The sequence below is a fragment of the Gobio gobio genome (genome assembly GCF_949357685.1).
Source record: "Gobio gobio genome assembly, chromosome: 20".
Taxonomy (NCBI): domain Eukaryota; kingdom Metazoa; phylum Chordata; class Actinopteri; order Cypriniformes; family Gobionidae; genus Gobio; species Gobio gobio.
In genome coordinates, this window is record NC_137113.1 from 12,823,586 (window position 1) to 12,845,666 (window position 22,081).

Consider the following 22,081-nt stretch of genomic DNA (forward strand, 5'->3'; position numbering starts at 1 on the left):
ATTGTGTTTTAATGGTGCATGTACTTTTTAAATAACCATAACTTGCTCAATTTTCTACCGATTTTCAAACTGTTTGGTTTGTTATAAACGCCAGATATGTAGTTATGACACCTCATACTTTGTTCAAGTATCCAGAATTATAGCCACGTTAATAACGTTTGTAGAAAACCAAACCATTTGTAAATCCGTCAAGATTTCAGCGAGATAAGAGTATTTGTGTTCGTGCAGATCACTCGCCTTACATCAGGTACCACAGAGCCCGCCAGAAAGCTTGCCTGTGACAAGATGGCCGCCGGTGATAACGTTAGAGACTCCGTCGTAAGACATCTAGCCTTTATTGTGTATATCTATGCATTCATCGACAGAAAACAAATCATTGTAACATAGCTCAACACAGTTAGTCTTATTGTTTAAATCTTGTTTTCTTGATTTACCGCAAGTACCGCGTTTTACCATGCATAATATCGATCTAGCTTATTGCAGAGTGCAACAAGTGTCTCATAGTAGCCGCAGAGCGAACGCACAGAGTAGCATTATAACACAACTTTCAACACACTGTATCTACACTGTATCTGTATCTATATCTGTAATAATGTATCTAATATGATAAAACAACGCTGCGTTACCCCACATATGCATGAGCGGAAGAAGCAGAAACGGTCGTCTGCGGCATAATAAAAGCTCAGCAAAATCAAGGCGTCATCAAGCTACGAAAAATTACATATAGTGGCTTTAAAGCACGTCTTCTAAGCATATATTAATGGTTCCCCAATGCCTTGCATGTATAAGTTATGATAACTTGAATTTATAACATTAACAAATATTGTGTAAAGAAAAGAATTCCATACTTATTTCCATTTACTGTATTGTGACCGGGGCTAGTTGTCATCTTCTTCATCTACTGCAGTGAATATAAATTAACAATTTAATGTATTAATAAATGTTTCACTTGCTCTATATTCAACATTTCACCTCAACTATTTAATGCAGTCTGATAGGGTCCGATGCCAAAATATGTATGAGACAAACACATGGAGCACAGGAATGTTAACCACAGAAAGTCACCGTACACACATTTCAAAGCAGATTCTGTTCTATTTCCCAGGGAAAAGGTGACTAATTGGTTGACACATGGAGCTAATTGGATCCACCCAGATGGCCACTTATGCTCGGCCCAAAACCAGCCACTTCCTACCGGCCATATCCACCATGGCATCCAGTTATAGGAGCCACCAGCCAGCCCTTACCCTCAACCAGAATTCAAACATGCCCTGGAGGACTAATTCTTACTTTAGAAGTGGCAGCGTTATCCCGACTGTGTCAGCACTTCAAAGAGACAACCTGGACTTAGTCCGGGCCAAAACCATGTTCTACCCCTCTAACAGGACGGCTCTCAGTACAAGATACATGCCAGAGGACTGGTACAAGTCTAACCAGAGTAACTACAGGGAATCAGAGTCGTCCCGGAACAGTGCCGAACGGCTTCGGAGGGAAACCATTCGACTGATTCAGGATAAGGACCAGCTGACTCGCAGAACTCAGGACACCACCAGCAAGAACATTGGAGAGAGACTGAACGACATCAGCTTCTGGAGGTCCGAGCTCAATCATGAGATAGATAACATGGTGACAGAGATATCAGCACTGACGGATGTGAAGAGAAGGCTGGAAAGAGCACTAGCTGAGACAGAAGGGCCACTGCAGGTTATATATTTCTTTATTTATATATACATATAATTGCATATAATTTATCACAGTAATTTAGTGTGATTAATCTGCAAATTTAGAATTTAGTTAACTAAAATGAATTAACCTGATTAATAAATATACATCACCTCTCTAAACAAAGGCAATTTCTTGTTTTTACTTTTGAAGCAAATAGTTCTTGGGAAGCTGCACTGCACAGATCTAGTGGTCTTTTGTCAGTTGCACACCTAATTTGGGTCATGGTGATAGAGTTAAAGACACAGTAACTAGAAAAGCCCACAGTAGAGTGTCAGGTGACCCATTGTTAGAAATCACTTGGTAACAGAACCTATATGGGTGTAAGATATACACACTCAATCACACTGAGCACTAGATCTACAATGACCTCAATGTGTTCCACCTCTGTCTATCCAGAGTTACCCGTCTGAGTCACAGTAAGAGACTGTTTCCATGGAGACCACACCAAAACATGGTGACTACTTAGTGCTGTGCTGGATCAGTTCCAAATGAGCGTAGTGCCGCTGCCGTCACCTCGCAGGACTGACCACGAGAATTATCACAAGATGTTTCCATAGTGACGCGATTGCTTACTAGAGCTTCCGTTGACACATTTTGAGTGAGGTGTATTATTGTGCAATATCCATTTTTATTCGGTGTTGCTTTGCAGCCATAGATATATCTGTTCTGAACATTATAAAAAAAATAAAAAAATAAAATAAAATTAATTAAATTAAATTAAATTAAATTAAATTAAATTAAATTAAATTAAATTAAATTAAATTAAATTAAATTAAATTAAATTAAATTAAATTAAATTAAATTAAATTAAATTAAATTAAATTAAATTAAATTAAATTAAATTAAATAAATACATAAATACATAAATAAATAAATAAATAAATAAAATAAAATTAATTAAATAAAATTAAATAAAATAAATAAAATAAATAAAATAAATAAAATAAATAAAATAAATAAAATAAATAAAATAAATAAAATAAATAAAATAAATAAATTAAATTAAATAAATTAAATAAATAAAAAAATAAAAATGAAATTGAATTAAAAATTAAAAAGTTAAATAGTAAAATAAATAAAAATAATAAATAAATAAAATAGACATTGATTTACCTACATTAATCACTTTCTTCCCTCTCCAGGTGTCTCAGGAATGTTTGTTCCACAGGGAGAAACGGATGTCCATTGATTTGGTTCATGATGATGTAGAGAAAGACTTGATTAAGGTGAGTTCACATGAAACTTCATCTAAACACATAATACTTCTAACCAAAAAAAAGGTCAAATATTGGTAATGAATCAAGGATTTTGCGAGGGGGTTTCTTAAGCAATGTGCTTTCCATGCAATTACATTAAGATGTAATCTGATTGGTCAATGGACTCTTTTCACAGACTGTGACAGACCGTTTTTTTATTATACTCTTCCCTTGCCAGCTTTTATCATAGCTTCATGCATTATTTTTTATCAACACTTCTGTGGGCACTGTAGGCATTGTGAGTTTCATTAAAAAAGCAACATTTTGAACAAATAGATGAGAAAATCATGTGTTTGTCAAAGATTTTGTCCAGATCAGATTCAGAACGATGATCAAAAACATAGATTGAGTAGATCTAGGCAAATTTGACTTTTTCTCTTTTGCTATTGGAGCATATATATATGTTGTAATTCTCATTCACCATTATTGAAGTTTGCCCAACTAAAAAAATGCTGAGTAGTTGTAATTTCTATATTTGCAAAAGTAAATTTTGCCCTTTTTGCAGGAAGTGGAGGTGATTAAGTCATGTCAGGAGAGAATGAGGCGACATTTAGAGCGAGCTATTGCTCAACTAGCGTGAGTCTCTAAATAACCACGCAATTTTGCTTTCACTTTTATGTGTCATACTTGAAGTTTGACAAATGATCATGGCGTATTTGAAACACAACGCACGTGGTTACTGATTCACATCCTCAGGTCAAATCGTGCAGCACAGCACGAGCTGGAGAGAGATTTGAGTGACAAGGTCACAGCTCAGAGAATCGATGACAGGTGTCACCATCTCAGGAACACCTCTGATGGAATCAGCTACTATAGAGGAATCGATCGCATGGACCCATCGTGAGTTTTATTTAGTCCAAATGAATAATATGGGCCTGTTTTTTAAGATTTTTCCTAATAATATATCAATGTTATAATGTACTCTCTTTTATGGTGTCAACAGTATCAGTCTTCCAGACTCCTGGTCGAGGTTCACCGACGACAACATCCTGCATTCTCAGAGCCAACGCGCCGCTTCTCACAAACTCCGTGATGAGATTGAGATTCTGCTCAATGCCACTTCAAACGAGATGTGGAACCAGTTTAACACTGTAAACGTGTCATTCACCAACCGTATCTCTGAGACGGCAGATACCAAGAACAGTCTGCAAAGTCACCTGGCCAAGGTAACCGCAGGATCCTGAACATCACGTCATTACTTTTCATCGCTCATTTCAGACCTAATCTCAAAAGCTTGATGCATTAAATATAAGTAGGAATTTGGAAATTGCAATTTGTGGTTGGTGATTGGCACAAATATCGATTTCGATCTTGATTCAGTATCAGTTCATATGTATATAGCCTACTGTACATATAAGGAAAAATAAGTTTGCCTTTTTAGCACTATTTTAAACTTTTCTTGGGTTAAATTACATTTGCTTGCATTCATTAATATTCACTTGTGTGTGCTTATATAAGTATCATTAAAAATATTAGGATGCAAGTTATTAACGTTTAAAAATTTAACATATAAAGGAATCTAGTGTTTGATCATGTCTAAATATGTATTCAAATGCAAAACCTAAAAATAAGTAAGCAGTTATGATCTGCAATACTTTTTTGAGCAACTAGAATGTATATTTATTAAAAAGCCATACAGGCACCAGTGGGTAAACCATGGCTTTACAAATGAAATAATTATAATAAATAATAACAAATATTAGAAGAAAATATTTTAATTCATTAAATGGCCATTAATGGACCATAATTATTGCACAAATTGTAGGCCTATTTAGTACCAAAAGATCTCCTCAAAATATTAAATAAATATTATTAAACTAAAATATAAAACAATTATTTAATTGATAAATAATTAAAGTGTATGGTCACATTTGACCATCAATGAGTATGAGTGTGACCAATTAGTAAGGAATACCTGAGGGCTTAATACAAGAAAAACATTAATGTTAACAATGTTGCATCTCCACCACTCTCCATAATAAAATGATACGTAAAATTGACGTAATAATCTATTCACACTATGCTGTACTGTTTACCAAAAATTGCTGCAAATACCTGTATAGTGAAGCTGTTGTGTATCCATTCAAATGTATTGACGCAGCGCTGCTTTGTTTGGAACTATTGAGTGCTTCATGAACCACGTGACCGCGTGCGCCGCCGGGAGATGAGAGCATGTCGCAACTCTGTTTTTCAACGCCTCTGGCTTTAACCTTTTATGCCACATCAGCGCCAAATGATTCCCACTTTCAATAAATGTTGATAACATGATAGTTGATTGTTTTAGGGGGGCTGGCATGACAGACAGGGGGGCTAAAGCCCCCTTAAAAAGGGTCTAGAACCGTCCCTGCAAAAAAAGTATGATGTTAGTCTGATCCAGGTCCTTCAGACACTTTTGAAGGATACTTTTATCTTAGATATATACAAACTGGAATAACAGTATCCTTCTCCTGTTGTTTAGTAATAATAGAATCTACTTCCTCCTTACTTACTTTACTTTGACTGGACAGGACCTAAAATAAATGGCCTTTTCCTTGCCTGCTTGTGTATGCTGTAAAGATGTAGACGGGAAGCTCTGGAGTCTATTGTAGAGGAGGTTAATGAAGGGCACGAAGAAGCTCTGTCAGCTGTCCATAATATTTAAGCCCTTGACGGCTGTTATCAGAGGCATGAAGTAACCAATAAACAACCATCATTCATGACAGTGATTGGTTAAAATGAGATTACATCAACATGTGAAGGTGAGGGACTGTGTGTCTATAGAGATGTCTGTAACTTGACACTTCTGAATTTGTTTTATGGCCATTATGTATTTGGGTGGATAATATAGGCCGACTGTAACAAGGAGAACGAACTCTAAAACCCCATCACATCCCATAAATACATTTTGATTAATTTAACATTAGTTGAACAAATTTCTAATCTAGCATCCTTAAAATGTCTTTATACAACTTTACTCTATAGCTTGGCGAACAAGATAATTAGTAAGAAAGATAATTTGTAGAATTACATTTTCTGTAAGGAACCAATTAAATCAAATTCAACGTTTTGTGGAATTTTGAACTCATTTAAGTAATTAAAAAATGTATTCCATAAATCTATAAATAATAAAATAAAATAAATAAATATAATAATAAAAAGCCACATTTGTTCTGCTTACCCTGAGGTTAAATTTCTGCTCTCTCCACTTGTTCCTGGCATGGCTGTGTGGGTGGCTAGAGCAATAACAACCTAATTTCATATTAAAGTGCTTTAGACTGTCAATTATGATATATACAGTAGAAATAAGTGTACCTGGCTGGACCGTTTTAACTTTGAGAAGGGTCGAGAAGTCAGGCACAGAGAATAAGTGACTTTGTCACTCATTCAATTAACTCTGTTTCTCTCTCTTGCTTTCTTGTTTCCAGACCCTTCAGGAAATCTTCCAGACCGAGATGCTGATTGAAGCTTTAAAAAAGGCAATCCGAGACAAAGAGAACCCACTTAAAGTGGCCCAAACCCGCCTGGAAGAGAGGACTCGCAGACCCAATGTCGAACTCTGCAGAGACAACCCTCACCATAGGTAACCTAAAGGCTATAGTATACTTCACTTTTTATGCGTACGCGAGCATCAGCGTACAGTGCGTGTGATGCGAATTTCGTCATCAGAAGAGTGCATGTGAACTGAATATGTACTGCTGGATTTTTGTAACAGTGCATACTTTGTAACCGCGCATACTTTGTTAGCTCGTGGACGCGTAAAAAAACGAAGTATACTTCCAGCTTGAGTCAGTAAAGTGACATGTAAAGGCCAAGTAACCCATACTTGGAACCCATTATGTCCTCTGCATTTAACCCATTCAAGTTAGTGCACACACAGCTGGAGCAGTGGGCAGCCATTTTGTGCCATCATCTCAGTCATTTCCTGCCGGTATTAAGAATCCAACCCGGAACATTCGGTTACCAGTCTGACTCTCTAACCATTATGCTGCGTTCACACCAGACGCGAATAGAGTGTCAAAATCGCGTCTATTTGGACGCTTGAACATTTTTAATCTTTTTGCGTGTCCACAGCGAATTGGAAGCGCACATAAATTGAGCGTTTGAAGCGAAATAGACGCGCATTCAAGGTGCTCTAGGAGAAATATGTCATAAAACACCACTCTGCCTCTTTTCATTTTCATTAAAGATATATATTAAACATTAATAGCCACACAAATGTGGTCCAGGCAACTCCTACATTATCTTCACTGCATGTTTATTAAATATCCTTAAAAAATTAAGTTATGAAACTTCTCTTTGCCCTCAGTCAAAACGATTTGGCAGACAACAAATTATAGATTCATGACACCAAAGATCGCCGGTTAGATCCACACAAGACGAACCACTACAGGACATCAGAGCCAGCGGCAAATGTCAGAAGGACTAGCCAAGGTAAGGCTGTTCTCGCCGGGGTTAATGAGCGCTGAGTGCCCGGTGATCGCCTGGATCTCCAAAAACGCAAGATTATTATTTTTTTTTTAATCAGCGCTCTCTTTATAAATAAACCACAGATTTGAGCTTTAAACAACTACATTCTCACCTGAAAAAGTCTTAAAACTACATTTTGTGACACAATACTAGTATTTTTAAATAATGCTGGGTTTCTCATCAAGTCACTTTACCACGTGACAGCAGCAAGCAGGCTGATTGGTTAACGCGGCGAGAATTGACGGCAAAGTTAAAAATTTTCAACTCGGGCGTCAGACGCGAATTCGCTTTAAATGGGTGAATGCAGAAAAAACACCACTCGCGCAAGATGCTCAATTCACGTCCGACGCGCGAATGAGGTTGATTCATGTCCATCGTGCCACGCGAAACGCGTCTATCGCGCCGCAGGACCTCCAGACGCACATCAACGCGCCTTTCCATTGATTTAACATTGAGATCACTCGCTCCTGACACTCTATTCGCGTTTGGTGTGAACGCAGCATAAGGCCACGACTGCCCCCAAATTCACAAGCAACCCATATTTGTGTTTTTTGTCATGAAAAGGTCTCATACAGACAATACATACAGACATCTTATGTTTTGTTAAAGCAGATGCAAAAAGCTCTGTTCTCCTCGTCTTTCCCTTTCTCTCAGGTTGATAACAGAGGTGAGGGAGATTGAAGACACCATTCATAAGCTCAGAGAGAGATTGATGGAGGCCGAGAACACTCTGCAGACCCTGGTCAAGACGAAAATTGCTCTGGAGCATGACCTGTCAATCAAGGCCAACTCTCTGTTCCTGGATCAGGAAAAATGCATGAGCATGAGGAAGAGCTTTCCCAGCACTCCTCGTCTAGTTGGATACACCTAGATCTTCCAGAATCTTCTCTAGAAGCTGCTAAACCATTAACCTAAATCCTAATCCTAATTTTGATATTTAAAAGATAAACTATATGATTCGTCAGAAAAGGTTGACAGTTTATACTTAGTCCTCTTAATTACGTGGACTGACATCTTATACCTCACTATTACTGCTTCACTTACTTCTGTCTATTAGGTTAAACACACCATAATTATTTTAATGATTAGAAATAATTATCTCTTGTACTTTGACTGTCTGGATTAAAAAAATCAATAATCCCTGAACTGCTAGAAAATTGTAAAATTGCCCTTTAGTGAAGAAGTAACTTTATTCACACTAATCAATATGGCATTTGCCATTTATAATGCTTCAAACTGATTCTAATGTTGTGATGTAGATGTGAAGTTTAAAACTTGTTAATTTGGGGGGGGGGGGGTATATATATTTTTGTGTAGTGTTCTTTAAAAATTACTGACCATTAAGGGGAAAATAAGCAGTGAATGCATCTTTAACAAATGAAAAAAGCTTGGTTCATCAGTGATCTTAAGAGCTCCAGACATCTGTTGAACTGCGGTTTGATTTCTACACCAGTGTGAGATTATTCTGACAGTTTGCAGACAGTGGACACGACACCTTGCTTTTGTTTGTTTAGTTCAGAGGTCCGCTTGAGGGCTGCCCCTGATAAAGTGATCTTCACTCCACACTTCCCTGAGTTTACCAAAGCACATTGGAGCCGTGGTTCTCATGTTCTTCTGAAGTACAAACACACACTTCAGAAACAGATGCCACAGGCAAGCAGACTCATTGTTAAGTATACACACAGCATCTGGGTTTATTGAATCAGAGGGGGAACGTGTTTGCTCCTATAAACAACACATTGGTGTTCTGCTCAAAGGCACACTTCAAACTCTTAACATATAAATCAAAGTCTGCTCTGTAGTCGGAATGTTTTACAGCACAAGATGCACTTGAGATTACGTAGGTGCATCCCTATGAACAGTGTGTTATGCGCCTTTTGACAACATGCTTATCATAGAGCAATAGAGACATAACAGATATCTATAGTTATAGTTCAGTTGAGTATCAATAGACCCTTTTCACAGACTGTGATGACGCGTTTTAACAGTCATCAATATCGTAAATCCTGCAAAGTTTTTTGTATTTTCATTTTTTATTTTTTATTATGTACATTTATAACACTAATACTTTGTATTATATTACTTTTGCATCAAATTACAATAAACAAGTTACCGCTGCTGTGAGGGTGTTTCTAATACAGCGTCTATGGGAGTGATGGGAGTGATCAATCTCACTCAATTTTTTGAAAATTGTGAAATCACTATTGTGGAGTTTTTCTTTTGCTATTTGAGCAAATGGGGACACAAAAGTTATATTCAATGTATACTCTCATTCGCCGCTATAAAAGTTAACCCAAATATGACGACTTCCGCTTCTGAGAAACCCGGAAATGTGAAAAGGGTCTATTTTGTCTCCTAACATTCATAAAGAAATTAAAAAATAAACACATGTTTGCTTAAAGGGGACATATTATGCCTCTATTCACAAGATATAATATAAATCTCTGATGTCCCCTGAATGTGTCTGTGAAGTTTCAGCTCAAAATTCCCCACAGATCGTTTATTTTAGCTTGTCAAATTTGCCCCGATTTGGGAGTGAGCAAAGATGCAATATTTGTGTGTTCCCCTTTTAAATGCAAATGAGTCAAGGATTTTGATCAACAAGGATTGGTGAAAAGTGCCAGTAAAGACATTTACAGTGTTATGACAAATTTCTATTCCAAATCATGCCGTTCTTTTGAACTTTCTAATCATCAAAAAATCTTGAAAAAATGTATTATGGTTTCCACAAAAATACGGAGCCCCACACGACATGCAGACAAAAAAATATATATATTGTGACCACAAATTAAGAGTTCGTTCACTCGTTTTAGCAAATCGTGGCTATGTTAAACTACAACAATGGAACAAGTTAGTACAATGTGGCCATAATTTAGTAAATCGAAGAAAATGTTTGTATTGTGGGCACAACTTATATAAAACAAGGAATTAAGTAAAGCACGCTGACATAGTAAGTCATGGGAACAAATTGTTAATTCGTGGCCACAATATACATTTTTTCCCCCGCATGTCATGTACAGAGCTCCGTAGTTTTCAACATTAAATATAATAAGAAATGTTTATTGAGCACCAACTCAGCATATTACAATGCTTTGCCATTACATTTAAAATGTGATGTTATTTCAAATTGTAATAGTATTTCATAATATCATACGTTTACTGTATTTTTCAACAAATGAATGCATCCTTGGTGAGCATATAAGAGACTTCATAAAAATAAAAATAAACAGTTTGAACAGTAGTGTAGGTGGCATGCAAGTCATTTTGATTACATTTTTATCCCAAGTAACTGACAGCAACAGCCTCTCTTGAGCAACCCCATGCAAATGCCTTGCTCAGAAATACAATTTTGTGTAGCTCATTGTGGGCCCTGAATCTTTAATCTTCTGGTTCCCAAATAACATCTAACACCACATCACATCAGTTTTCCTGTTCAGTGACTGACTGTTCTCTTATCCTGTCTGCTGCTAAAGAAAGTAACACACCAAGTAAATACTGAAATCCCTAGTTCTCTCCCCTTTTCAGGTTTCTTATCATGGCTGTGAAAGCCTTCTATATCAAGTACACAGTGGCCCTCAGATGTTTGCTACAATCATCAGACATGAGCAATAGTGCTTTCCGCACGTCTGAAGGAGAGCTCCATTCTAGAGCCTGATCCAAATAACCAACCCTGACCTTTGAAATATTGCAGGAATGTGTTGCTTAAGACTCTGTTTGATCGGATGTTGACATAAAAAGGAGATTCTGTTATGCACTGCTGAGTGGTTGTGCAATTTTCTCGCATAGATAATATTATTTGCATTTCGGGATTTATAGAATCTAAATGAAGAGTTATGAGAAGGTTGTAAAACCTGCTGGCCAGTTTTCAGTGTCAGCTCGGCTTCATTCACCACCTTACTGTCACATCTGAAGTGTGGTTCTCATGGTTTCCAGCAAAGAAAGCATACAGACAAAACATTAGAGTGGGCCCTGCCAACCCAGGAGAGTCATCCGGTGGCCAGCTGTGCCTGAAATTTAAGTTGGATCCCACGGTTCTCTTCTCATTTGAGTTTTACACACAGCCCACCACTTTAGACCATGATATCTGCCAACAGTACAGTCTAGTTTTATTCATGTAACAGTTAGAATCTCAGTGTGGTCCAAACACAGCTGGACACTGGCAAAAAGGTTTACAATCTTGAAAGTCACCCAGGTCAATAAAAATGCCACGGGACTGTGTGTGAGACTTTCAACTTCATTAAACGTCAAAATGAGGTTGAACTGACTTTTCATGTCTCTGGTTATGATTCAAATTCCACTTAAAGGGATAGTTCACCCAAAAATTAAAATTGCGCCATGGTTTACTCACCTTCAAGCCATCCTAGGTGTGACATTCTCATAAATGGCAGTGAATGGGAGCCCAAAATTTGAAGCCCAAAAAACTGCATCCATCCATTATAAAAATTATCCACACGGCTGCGGGGGGTTAATAAATGCCTTCTGAAGTGAATCGGTGTGTTTGTGAAAGATATCCATATTTAAAACTTTATAAAGTAAAATATCTAGCTTCCGGCGGACCGCCTTTTGTATTCAACTTACGAAGAAAGTGTAACGACTCTCGCAGTTCAAAGCCAGTTATGATTTTTCGTAAGTAATTTGAATGAATGTCATATACACCTAGGATGGCTTGAGGGTAAGTTTATCATGATGTAATTTTCATTTTTGGGTGAACTATCCCTTTAATGATTCTGATACCCTTATCATTCTTTTAGGACTTCGTTTTGAGGGAAAAAAATTACTGATTTTCAAAGCCCGATCACAAGAAAATGCGTATAAATAATACGAGTGTGCAATGTCTTGGAATGTATAAAAAGAGTTTTGGCGTGCATATGGTACGCAGTTTTTCACGTGCATATGATACGCAATTAATGGGGTATTATCAAGGGGGTAATCCAGCACCCGGAAAGCGTACCTTCCATAGGGGCAGCCATTGCTAACCAAGCCATCACCTGCTGTTAGCATCCCATTGACTCCCATTCATTTTGGTGTCACTTTGACAGCGAATCACTTTGCATCTGAGGCATTTAAAGACTCCATTTGTCCATTGTTTATTTACCCGTAGAAGCCGTTTTTGTGAAAAATAGGCTAACGATTGCAGAAATTACCGTATAGACCCAAGGAGAAGCTCGTAGGCAATCTTTTACTGTCTATGAGGCAATCGTGGAGACGTTGGGGCATAAAGTCCGATAAAGTTAAGGGAGAAGCATGTGGAGAAGCCCATAGAGAGCCAAAAGCAACGGGACAAAATATTTCAACAACGTGATTCAGATTTCACTTTGCACAACTACTAGAAGACTTGGCACTGTCAGACAGGTTGCTCACGTCACATCTACATTGTGAAGCTCAGTCTGAGGCTGCGCAGTACGCTCAGCCATCAGGAAGTGAGTGCTTCTACTTGACTTTTTCTCTGTGAAGTCTATGGGGTCGCTGTGTCCATTTATTTTACTGTCTATGGGTATTATACGCATGAACCCCCACAGCCCATCCTACCCAAGAGCGTGTCATATACACGCCATTAAGTGCGTATCATATGCACGTGAACTAATTTCGGCATACATTCCACGACATTGCACACTTGTATTATTTATACACAATTTCGTGTGATCAGGCTCTGCAAAACTCGTACTGTTGATACGCATTCTCATGTGATCATGTTGGATTTACAAGTCTTTTTGACTGAATCATTCAAAAGAGCATTGTTTGTGAATCAACATAATATTGATGAAGTGTCGAATTATACAACAGTTAGTTATAGTCCTCAAGGTGGATTAGCTGAGTGACTTTCCAAGATTGCTAATATCCAACAGCACTGGGACTTTTCTGCAAGTTATATTGTGACATCCGTAAATACATGCTTCCCTACTATTTGGTAGGTGAAAAACAGTAAGAAGAAAACAAAAGAAGTATGTCCGAATTCACTGTACTCATGAAAGAGTAAGCCAAACGTACCCGGATTACCTATTTCTGCCGAGATTCTGAAGTGTGTATACGATGGACACTTTACTATGCCATGAGGCCACGGAAGAGGATTTGTGAATGGCAGTGAAGCGACGCAATTGACGCTGGTAGGTCACATGATAATGACAATATGGTGAAAATAGCATGTCTGGATTACATTCATATTACACACATTCATACCATATACTTTTTTAATGGTCGCAAAGTAGTTATTCAAAATAAGTACCTGCTCAAGAGAGTATGCAATTTCTGACACAACCATGAATTTGTTCAAAAACATTCATTCATTCAGCAACGAAAGAAACATGAATGAACCATTTAATCATTCATTAAAGCGATTCAAATAAAAACATATTCATTTAGGAATAATGTTGGACTGGGATCATTTGATTATTCACTCAAGCGATTCATTCAAAAACAAAAACAGACCTGAGTCGTTGGGTCATTCACTCAACCCGTTTAGCTCAGAGAAATGTAATAGGTCCGCTGTAGCTTTGTTTGGAACCATTTTGGTCGGCGAAACAAAAGTAGATAAAGTAACTGGCTATATTGTGTCAGCTAGTTTAGTTTTCAGCTAGTAAAGTTTTAGTTTTGCCTTAGCGCTGTAGAGTCAATAGCGATGTAATTTAGTAGTGTTATTTTCACAACCACCATGAAAACTCTTTGTGTAATGTGTGGAAATAAATAAACGTCAATACTCAGTCAATTAGTAAAGTAGCAAATGTAGTTTTGAGTGGAAAATACTTATGACCGTAAAGACGAGGACGTTTCCATTCCCAATTATCACTCCCCTGACATATCTATCCTCCCTTCTCTCCATTCCAGAAAGCAATCCAGAGCCCACTCATTGTGAAACAACCTCTACCATTGTATTTCACATTACTGAGCTCTTAAAATCCCTCAGCATTACATAATTAGAGTTACTGACAGAGGAGAGATTCTCTCTCTCTCTCGTTCACTCTTCTTCTTTACATCTATGTCAAGACCACATACCTCAAGCCCAAACTTTAGCTGGGGACGTGCCTGCTTTGCTCTCCTCAACAAAACATATGATTCAGTGGACACAAAAATAACTGGCCTTAGCCCTCTCCTCTTAACCCTGTCCTCAGAGAATGTACTCTGGAATCTTCACTACAGTCTTGACATATCCAGCCTTTATTTTTAACCTCCAACCGGCCAGCCAACTCTTTTCTCATTAGAGTCCTCTCATTAGATCTTCACATCTCTCTGTAGAGACGTACGGTTGCACAGGGATTACAGTATCCTCTTTCATATCAATATTTTATCATTGTTGATTTGATGTAGCTGAGAAAATTGCAAAAACATATGCCATTTTTATTTAAAGGGACAGAACTTGAACTCTTCCCACTTGAGCACCACAGGTGAATGCGTTTGGACTATTTAGAAAAGGAGTGGTTTTATATTGATTTTTGGACATACACCATAACAGTATCATGGTATTTTTACATGGTTTCCAAAGTACTTTGGAAACCATGTCTCCATCTAAAACATTATTGCATTGTCTAATTCTTTGTAACCCTGCTTTGGAACAATAATGTAAAAATAATTACATTAATACACTGAAAATGAAAAAGATACCATAATTGTAACATGGGACCACCTAGATACATTTTGTAAAGATGCACTGTTCAAAAGTGTGGGGTTAGTAAGATTTTATTTAATTTTGTATTATTATTTTGACAATTTATGACAGTAAAATACATTTAAAATGTTACAAAAGATTTATATTTAATAAATGAAACAAATATATCCTCAAAAAATAGGTAATACTTAAAGTCTTTATGTATAATGCATTATAAAGTATTTTTTATGTATTAATTATGCCTTGCAATGCACTTTATAATGCATTGTGTGATGTCATGAATAATTATAACCACAGTTATTATACATTATAATACACCTTTAGATATTATAATGCATTAAAACTCGGCAAACAACCAATTTCAGATATAATAAGTTATTTATGACTAGATATAAAACATTATAACCTACATTTATGAATACCTTTATAATGCATTATACATGAAGGCTTTAAGTAAAGTGTTCCCAAAAAGAAGGATAATGTGACACTGAAGACGGGAGGATAAGGAATGCATTACATTTTAAATTATATTAAAATAGAAATTTTGAATTATGATAATATTTTACAAAATTATTGTATTGTTGTAAAAAACATTTGAAAAAAAATCTTTTGAATGGTAGAGTATCAGAGGTGATTCCCTGAAAACAGCAAAAAACGGCCAGAGATGCATATAAATATACAGGCTCTTCTAAGTTGTCATGTCTATCTATTAAACTTGCTACCATAGTAACAGTGGCGCCAGTCTATGACATAATACAATATATTTCAGGTGCATCCAATAATGATAATGATCTCAGGGTAGAGTGAGCGCAGGGCTGAGCTAAAGGATGCATTCTGTGTCAGGAAATAGTTCACATTCTAAAACAATACAGCTGTACAGAGTACAATGAAAAAGGAGAGAGAAAGCTTTCCCTGAAATGGTTGCTCTCAAACCACAAAATGATTAGCTGGTACATGTCATTTGTAACATAAAACAGGAAATCTGATGTAGACAAGATATGCAGACCCAACTGCTCTGTTCAACTGCAGTTAGACCACAGCACAACGGGTAGAAAGGGAATCCCTGCCATTCGTGATTATTGTGTGACCTCAAACTTCTTCATTCATATTAAGTTGTAAGGATGTTCAACCTTCTAGCACTCACACACTCAATGTAACTAACACCATATATAGCCACCCAACTGACAACAAATGTTCCCAGAAAATTTTGCTAATGTTTCAATTAAGTTAATAAAACACTATTTCTGAATATTTCTATGAACATGCCCACTTCAGGGAACATTTTATCATTCTGCAAACATTTTGGGAATGTTACTTTTAAAAGTTTTCGGAACATTCTGAAACAGGTAGTACAGTAACATCATGTTAGACAAAGATCCAACTAAAACGCTTCAGAAAAAAACGTTGTACTCTACAAACAATGTATAAATAGTCTCAGCCTCATGGCCATGGACCTTTGGCTGAACGTCTGATGTATAATGCACACAAAATTGGAAACAGTTTGGAGTTTTCGAAATCATTTGGCCCTATTTTAACGATCTGAGCGCATGGTCTGAAGTGCACGGCATGTCCGAATCCACTTTTGCTAGTTTAACGGCAGAAAAAAAAATGATTTGCACGCGTCGGCACGCCAGGCGCATGGTCCAAAAGGGTTGTCCCTAGTCTCTTAATGAGTCATGGGTGTGTTTTGGGCATAACGTGCATTAAACCAATCAGAGTCTCATCTCCCATTCCCTTTAAAAGCCAGTTGTGCTTACACCATGGCATATTCGCTATTTACATGGTGGAATTTGCAAGTGGAAAGACTAAACGCTTCTCCAGAGAGGAATATTTTATTTTTAATATTTAAAAATGTGTGTGTGCTGCTGCTGTGTGTATAACAAGTAGCGTGTACGCACGTTGTGCACCCGCCTATAAGCACATATTACTAACACAAAAAATACTGCACTATTGACTTTAGACCAGGTTTTTGTTGGTCAATGGCGCAGTCGTTTTCAGTTGCCTCGAAATAGCAACACGCCAACAATGTGCCTGAACACACCTTGTTTTCAGACCAGCACGGCCATTGGTGAACACAGGGACAATTCTAGAATTTTCATTTTAGGGGGGCTCAGCCCACAGTGAGGGTATGAAAAAAAAATATGGTAACACTTTAGTTTAGGGTCCAATTCTCATTATTAACTAGCAGCTTATTAGTATGCATATTAGGATATTGGCTGTTTATTATTACTTATACCTATAAAGCAAATATTAATGCCACATTCTGCATGATCATATTGTACATCCCGTAATCATACAATGTATTCAGGTTTATAATCAATGAGATCCCAAATGTGAGATTAGGGGGGCATGGCCCCTCGAGAATATGTGTACATATGTGTATTTTAGGATGTTCTGAACGCCAAAAAATTGGATACCAATAGCTTGGAAACCATGTCTGCGGGCAGATTTGACTGATAAAGTTTTTCCAATTTTGTCAGTGAAGAAAGTAAACATATGTTTAGCTGATATTTATATGTTTTATGAATAATTTTTGTAGACATGTTAATTTACTGAAGGCTAACAGGAAAGCTGCAACTAAATGTATTAAATTAATTCACAATATGCACACATTCATTACTAATCTTAGAAGACTGTAAGATAATACAGGCTGAAAAGTTGAGCTTTTTTATTTACTGAGAGCTACACATAGAATTATTAATTTACATTATGCACACATTTATTACTAATATTACTTTGTTAATATTTATTGTTTGTTAATTAAATTATAAATTACATTACATAGGCCTATTTCAAATAAAAATGGCGAAATTAGACAAAAGTTCATTAATTTGCCTGAATATTTTTGTCATTTGTTTAACATTTCTGACTTAAAGAAGCAGCTGTCAAATATGAAATGTTTAGTTTAGCTACTTACATATCTTGCACTTGACGTCGAGTCCCGTTGCTAAAATTTGCACTCAGCCTCAGCAGCTTCTGTGTTAGAATAAAGCCCGCCTAACGTTACTCTGATTTTATTGGTTTTCTCAAATATTTTGACATTGACGAGCGGTGACAGACCAATGAGGCTCAGATCAACACACACACCTCTGCTTCTCTGTTTGACGCCACTGAGGATTGAAGAACATGCTGATTAATGCAGATTAAAAGACGGGACAAAGCCAAAGCCTCCCGCCAGTTTCATAGGTTTGAAAGGTTAATCACACATTTTTTAGGGGGGCTGGAAAGAAGTTAGGGGTAAGTTGAAGCCCCCCTAAAAAGGGCTAAGTGATGCCCATGGATGAACAAATGGGCGTGAGTGCATTTGATATTTAAACAACATTGTACTGGACGTGAAAATGATAACTGTGTTGGGCTAAAACTAGCAAAAAACACTTGCGTTGCACCTGCGCCGGGAGTATGATACACTCTTAAAAAAATGGCACCAAAAATGGTTCTTCGTCGTAATCATAGAGGAACCACTTTTGGTGCTATATAGCACCATATCTTAACATGTTCTGTGTATGGTAGCGGTGCTATATAGCACCTTAGTCAAAGAACCGGTGAAGAACCTCTGAAGGACCAAAATTGGTGCTACATAGCACTTAAAAAGGTTCCCCTATGATTACGAGCCAAGAACCATTTTTGGTGCCATATAGAACCTTTTTTTTTTTAGAGTGTAGGTCCCATCGTCTGATTGGTTGAATTCTACAGTGTACAGTCATGTGCCTTAAAGGCCCGCCTGGAAACAAAGCCATGGTGATGCCAAACCCTAGCCTGGCGTGGCCATACTCAATTCTAGTCAGAATATGAGTCTGGTACCGCTCCATTGAGCTTTGATTATGGGGCGTGTTTCAACCGAGCCAGGAAAGACCTCAATTGGATAGACCCACAACCAATCAGAGCAACGGAGCGACGCGTAACGTTAGTTGTCAAATGTCAACAGAACTCAACTGCACTGTAACCAAGTCCGTGTTTTTCTCCATGTCCGCGGGTTGAAGCGACCCCAATTATGTGATTATATAAACCCAGGAATGCGAATTTTAGCAGGCAACCTTGCCAAAATAACATATTTTGCCAACCAAACGCCATTTTTTTCGGAGAACCCCCCGGAAAGTTATAGTTTTGGGCTATAGTTTTGAGTAGCAATTGTGCGCGACATTGCAAAAACACTTGGAAACCCTGTCTAAACGCACGCTGGATTAAGTAACGTTACAAGAAAAAGATGAGTGTAAACGATCTTTGCCAGTAATAAAATAATTTAAGGATACACAGAGTACTTACCAACACGATCATCGTTTCTGAGAGAAATAGTGAAGGTGAATGCATATACGAACAAGTTCTCCGTTTAGGATAAGAGCAAATTCAACCCAAGAGCCTTCGATGACGTGGATGATTACGTTACTGTTGATCATCTGTCCATCATCGTCTAAAGCCCGCCCTGACAATTTCATTGGTCCGAACAGTTTCTCTATGGAGCGAATCCAGACCGAATTGCCCGAGCAAAACATTTTGTGGGCGGGGCTAAATTCGGCTGGCATCCAGGCTAGCCAAACCCTCTCATGGAACAAGAAAACCCTTGTGAGTGCTTATCATAATCAAGCAACGCTGGATTTTCAAAAGTATGTGATGTTCACGGCATATACTCTTTGAAATACATCCAACAGTTTTACACACTGGTCGGTTATTGTGACTTTTCATGCCTCTAAACATGACGCTGAACAAAACAAACGCTGACCAAAACAAAAGTGGCCAATGAACTTTCTGCCATCAGTCTGAAGGTCTGTCTATACGAGACTAATAATGTATGAATAACGTTTTTGTGCTAATGCTTTGAGAATATAATTGAAGACCAGATGACTTTGAACAAATGTTCTATAAAGGTTAAGCTTAGTACATAATCCGCAAGAACAAAGAAATTAGTTCGTTCAGGCCAGGACATTCATACTTCACGAGAAAAGCAGGTGCCGAACATCTCCTTTTCGCCGCATTAACCCCGCCCGCTTTAAAATTCTGACCAATCACACAATAGTTCTCAGATACCCACAAGAAAAAAGTTCTGCTCAGACGATGTGTTGAGAACAAGCTGCGAGAACTCCCAGACCAGGGCTCCGAGAACAAAATTACGTCATTTTGTTCTCACAGCCCTGGGAGCGAGAACTTTTTTCTCTGTTCTTGTGGAGTATGTAGCGGCCTTTAATGGAATAACGTTTGTTCATAACTTTGAGAGAACCTTGCCAGAACGTTCTGAGAACGTTCCCCATTAGCTAGGCTGGAGACAAAAGTCTACAGAAGTGGGGCTCCATCTGATTGATTAGTTAAATGACTATTATATCGACAGCCAGTTTAGAAGAAAAGGAAGCAAAATTTGCAGACCCTGTCTCTCCCATCCTCTCTGTCTCCTGCTGAATCATGCTGTGGGATGATTCAAGCATCCAGTCTCTGCTTTTATACTATCCGCTGGTGTTTATTTATGGCTTTGTCTCCAGGGAAACTGCAGGAAGTGTGACACACAGCATCAGAATTAAGGGGGAAGTGAGATTGAGGGGCTAGATCAACAAATACATGAGTATAAGCCTATATGCTTGTGTCCGGTTGGTGTATCGGAGACCATCTTGCTATATGTGTGAGCTTGGTGCTCATAATGAAAACATGATGACAGTTCTGAATGAGTATAATAGTAACCAAACATCTGTGCAGTCCTTGAAAGTCCTTTATTTACTCTCATCCCTCGAGTCATAAAAGGGATCCAATGTTTTTATTCCCACAGACAGTCTGCTCATTGTTTTTTTTAACTGCACACTTTCTTTAGGAGCTTTCTGCTCATGATGTTTACCCTTTAAACTCATTCTACTACGGAACTCGCTTAGGGTGTGAAGTTGATAACCTAATGAGTTTCCTGCGATTTTATTATTCCCTGCATCTGAATGCGTCACAATAGATAGGCGTTTTGTGGTAACCCTGTCATTTAACAGTTTTATTTTTCCCTGCAGGTTCACAACATGCTGTGGGTGGACTTCTTCTGAAATGTTTTTTTTTTGTTTTTGTTTTTTGGTGAAGTATAATGGGTGTTTGGCTTAAGTCTCTAAATGGCATATTTGGATTCTTTGGGAGAAGAAGGGGTTTACCAGATATGAGGATTACTGGGAAAGAACATGTCAATAAAATGACAAGATTCGAGGTTGCTAAGTGGTTTCTTACAGGCAAAGGTCTGTATGATGTTCTGTTCCCTTAATATGGCTCAGGCCCTTCAAGTCATGCCTAACAACACCCATGAACCAGAGTGAAATCAATGTCACACATGGACTTTCTGGGTTTATTTTTTTCTCTTTCTTTTGCGATGCATGAAAGGTCTTTCTTTTTCAACTTGAGCTGTTGCAGGGCATGACGAGTTTCTCTAAACTAGAATAAATTATTGTGCCTACTTGTCCTTGGGTTTGTTTAATAGGCTTGTATACAGAGAATCAACTTTTATCATGGACACATGATGTTGTTGGTCTTCAATCTCCAAAGATTTAGAGTCAAGGAGTCAAAACCACTTTACAAACCCAAACATGTCTGATAAGTCCTAGATAAATCTTTTATGTGGGCACACACAAACACTTAACCCACGTACTTACCCCAAAACACACACCCCTGCATTTAAGTCTGGCCTTGACTCTCAGTGACTCAGAAATATAAATCACACACTCTTAATGGCTGTGGAGTGTAACATTAGAGCCTGGTCAGGTGGTGTGTGTGTGTGTGTGTGGGTGGGTGGGTGAATTCAACACTTTAAACCTACTAACTTCCAATCTCTAATCAAGACTTCTACAAACATTCACAGTATACATATGTGATGCAGTCAGTCAATTCAGCGAAAATCTTACATTTTTAGTCAATGGAACTTTGGATTTAGGGGAAAATGTCTGTAATGGCTGAATGCCAACATAATTGATGCAGCGTTTTTCACATAATGGAAGTGCATCACCAAAGTATGTCTGCTCTAATATTGGAGATACTGGTCTGGCAAACAAACACAATAGATGCCATTAAATGAAATATGAGGGTTGTCTAAGGATAATGGTATTTGATC

General features: G+C 37.7%; 1 protein-coding gene across 1 annotated transcript; it reads left to right on the top strand.

Moving 5' to 3' along the window:
* Positions 1-1,105: 1,105 nt before the first annotated feature.
* Positions 1,106-8,571, top strand: tekt3 (tektin 3). Its single transcript, XM_079845896.1, has 7 exons — positions 1,106-1,704; positions 2,868-2,951; positions 3,487-3,557; positions 3,678-3,821; positions 3,925-4,147; positions 6,386-6,540; positions 8,082-8,571. Exons 1-7 carry the CDS (start codon positions 1,132-1,134, stop codon positions 8,296-8,298), a joined length of 1,467 nt encoding a protein of 488 aa, XP_079702022.1. The 5' UTR covers positions 1,106-1,131; the 3' UTR covers positions 8,299-8,571.
* Positions 8,572-22,081: the final 13,510 nt, after the last annotated feature.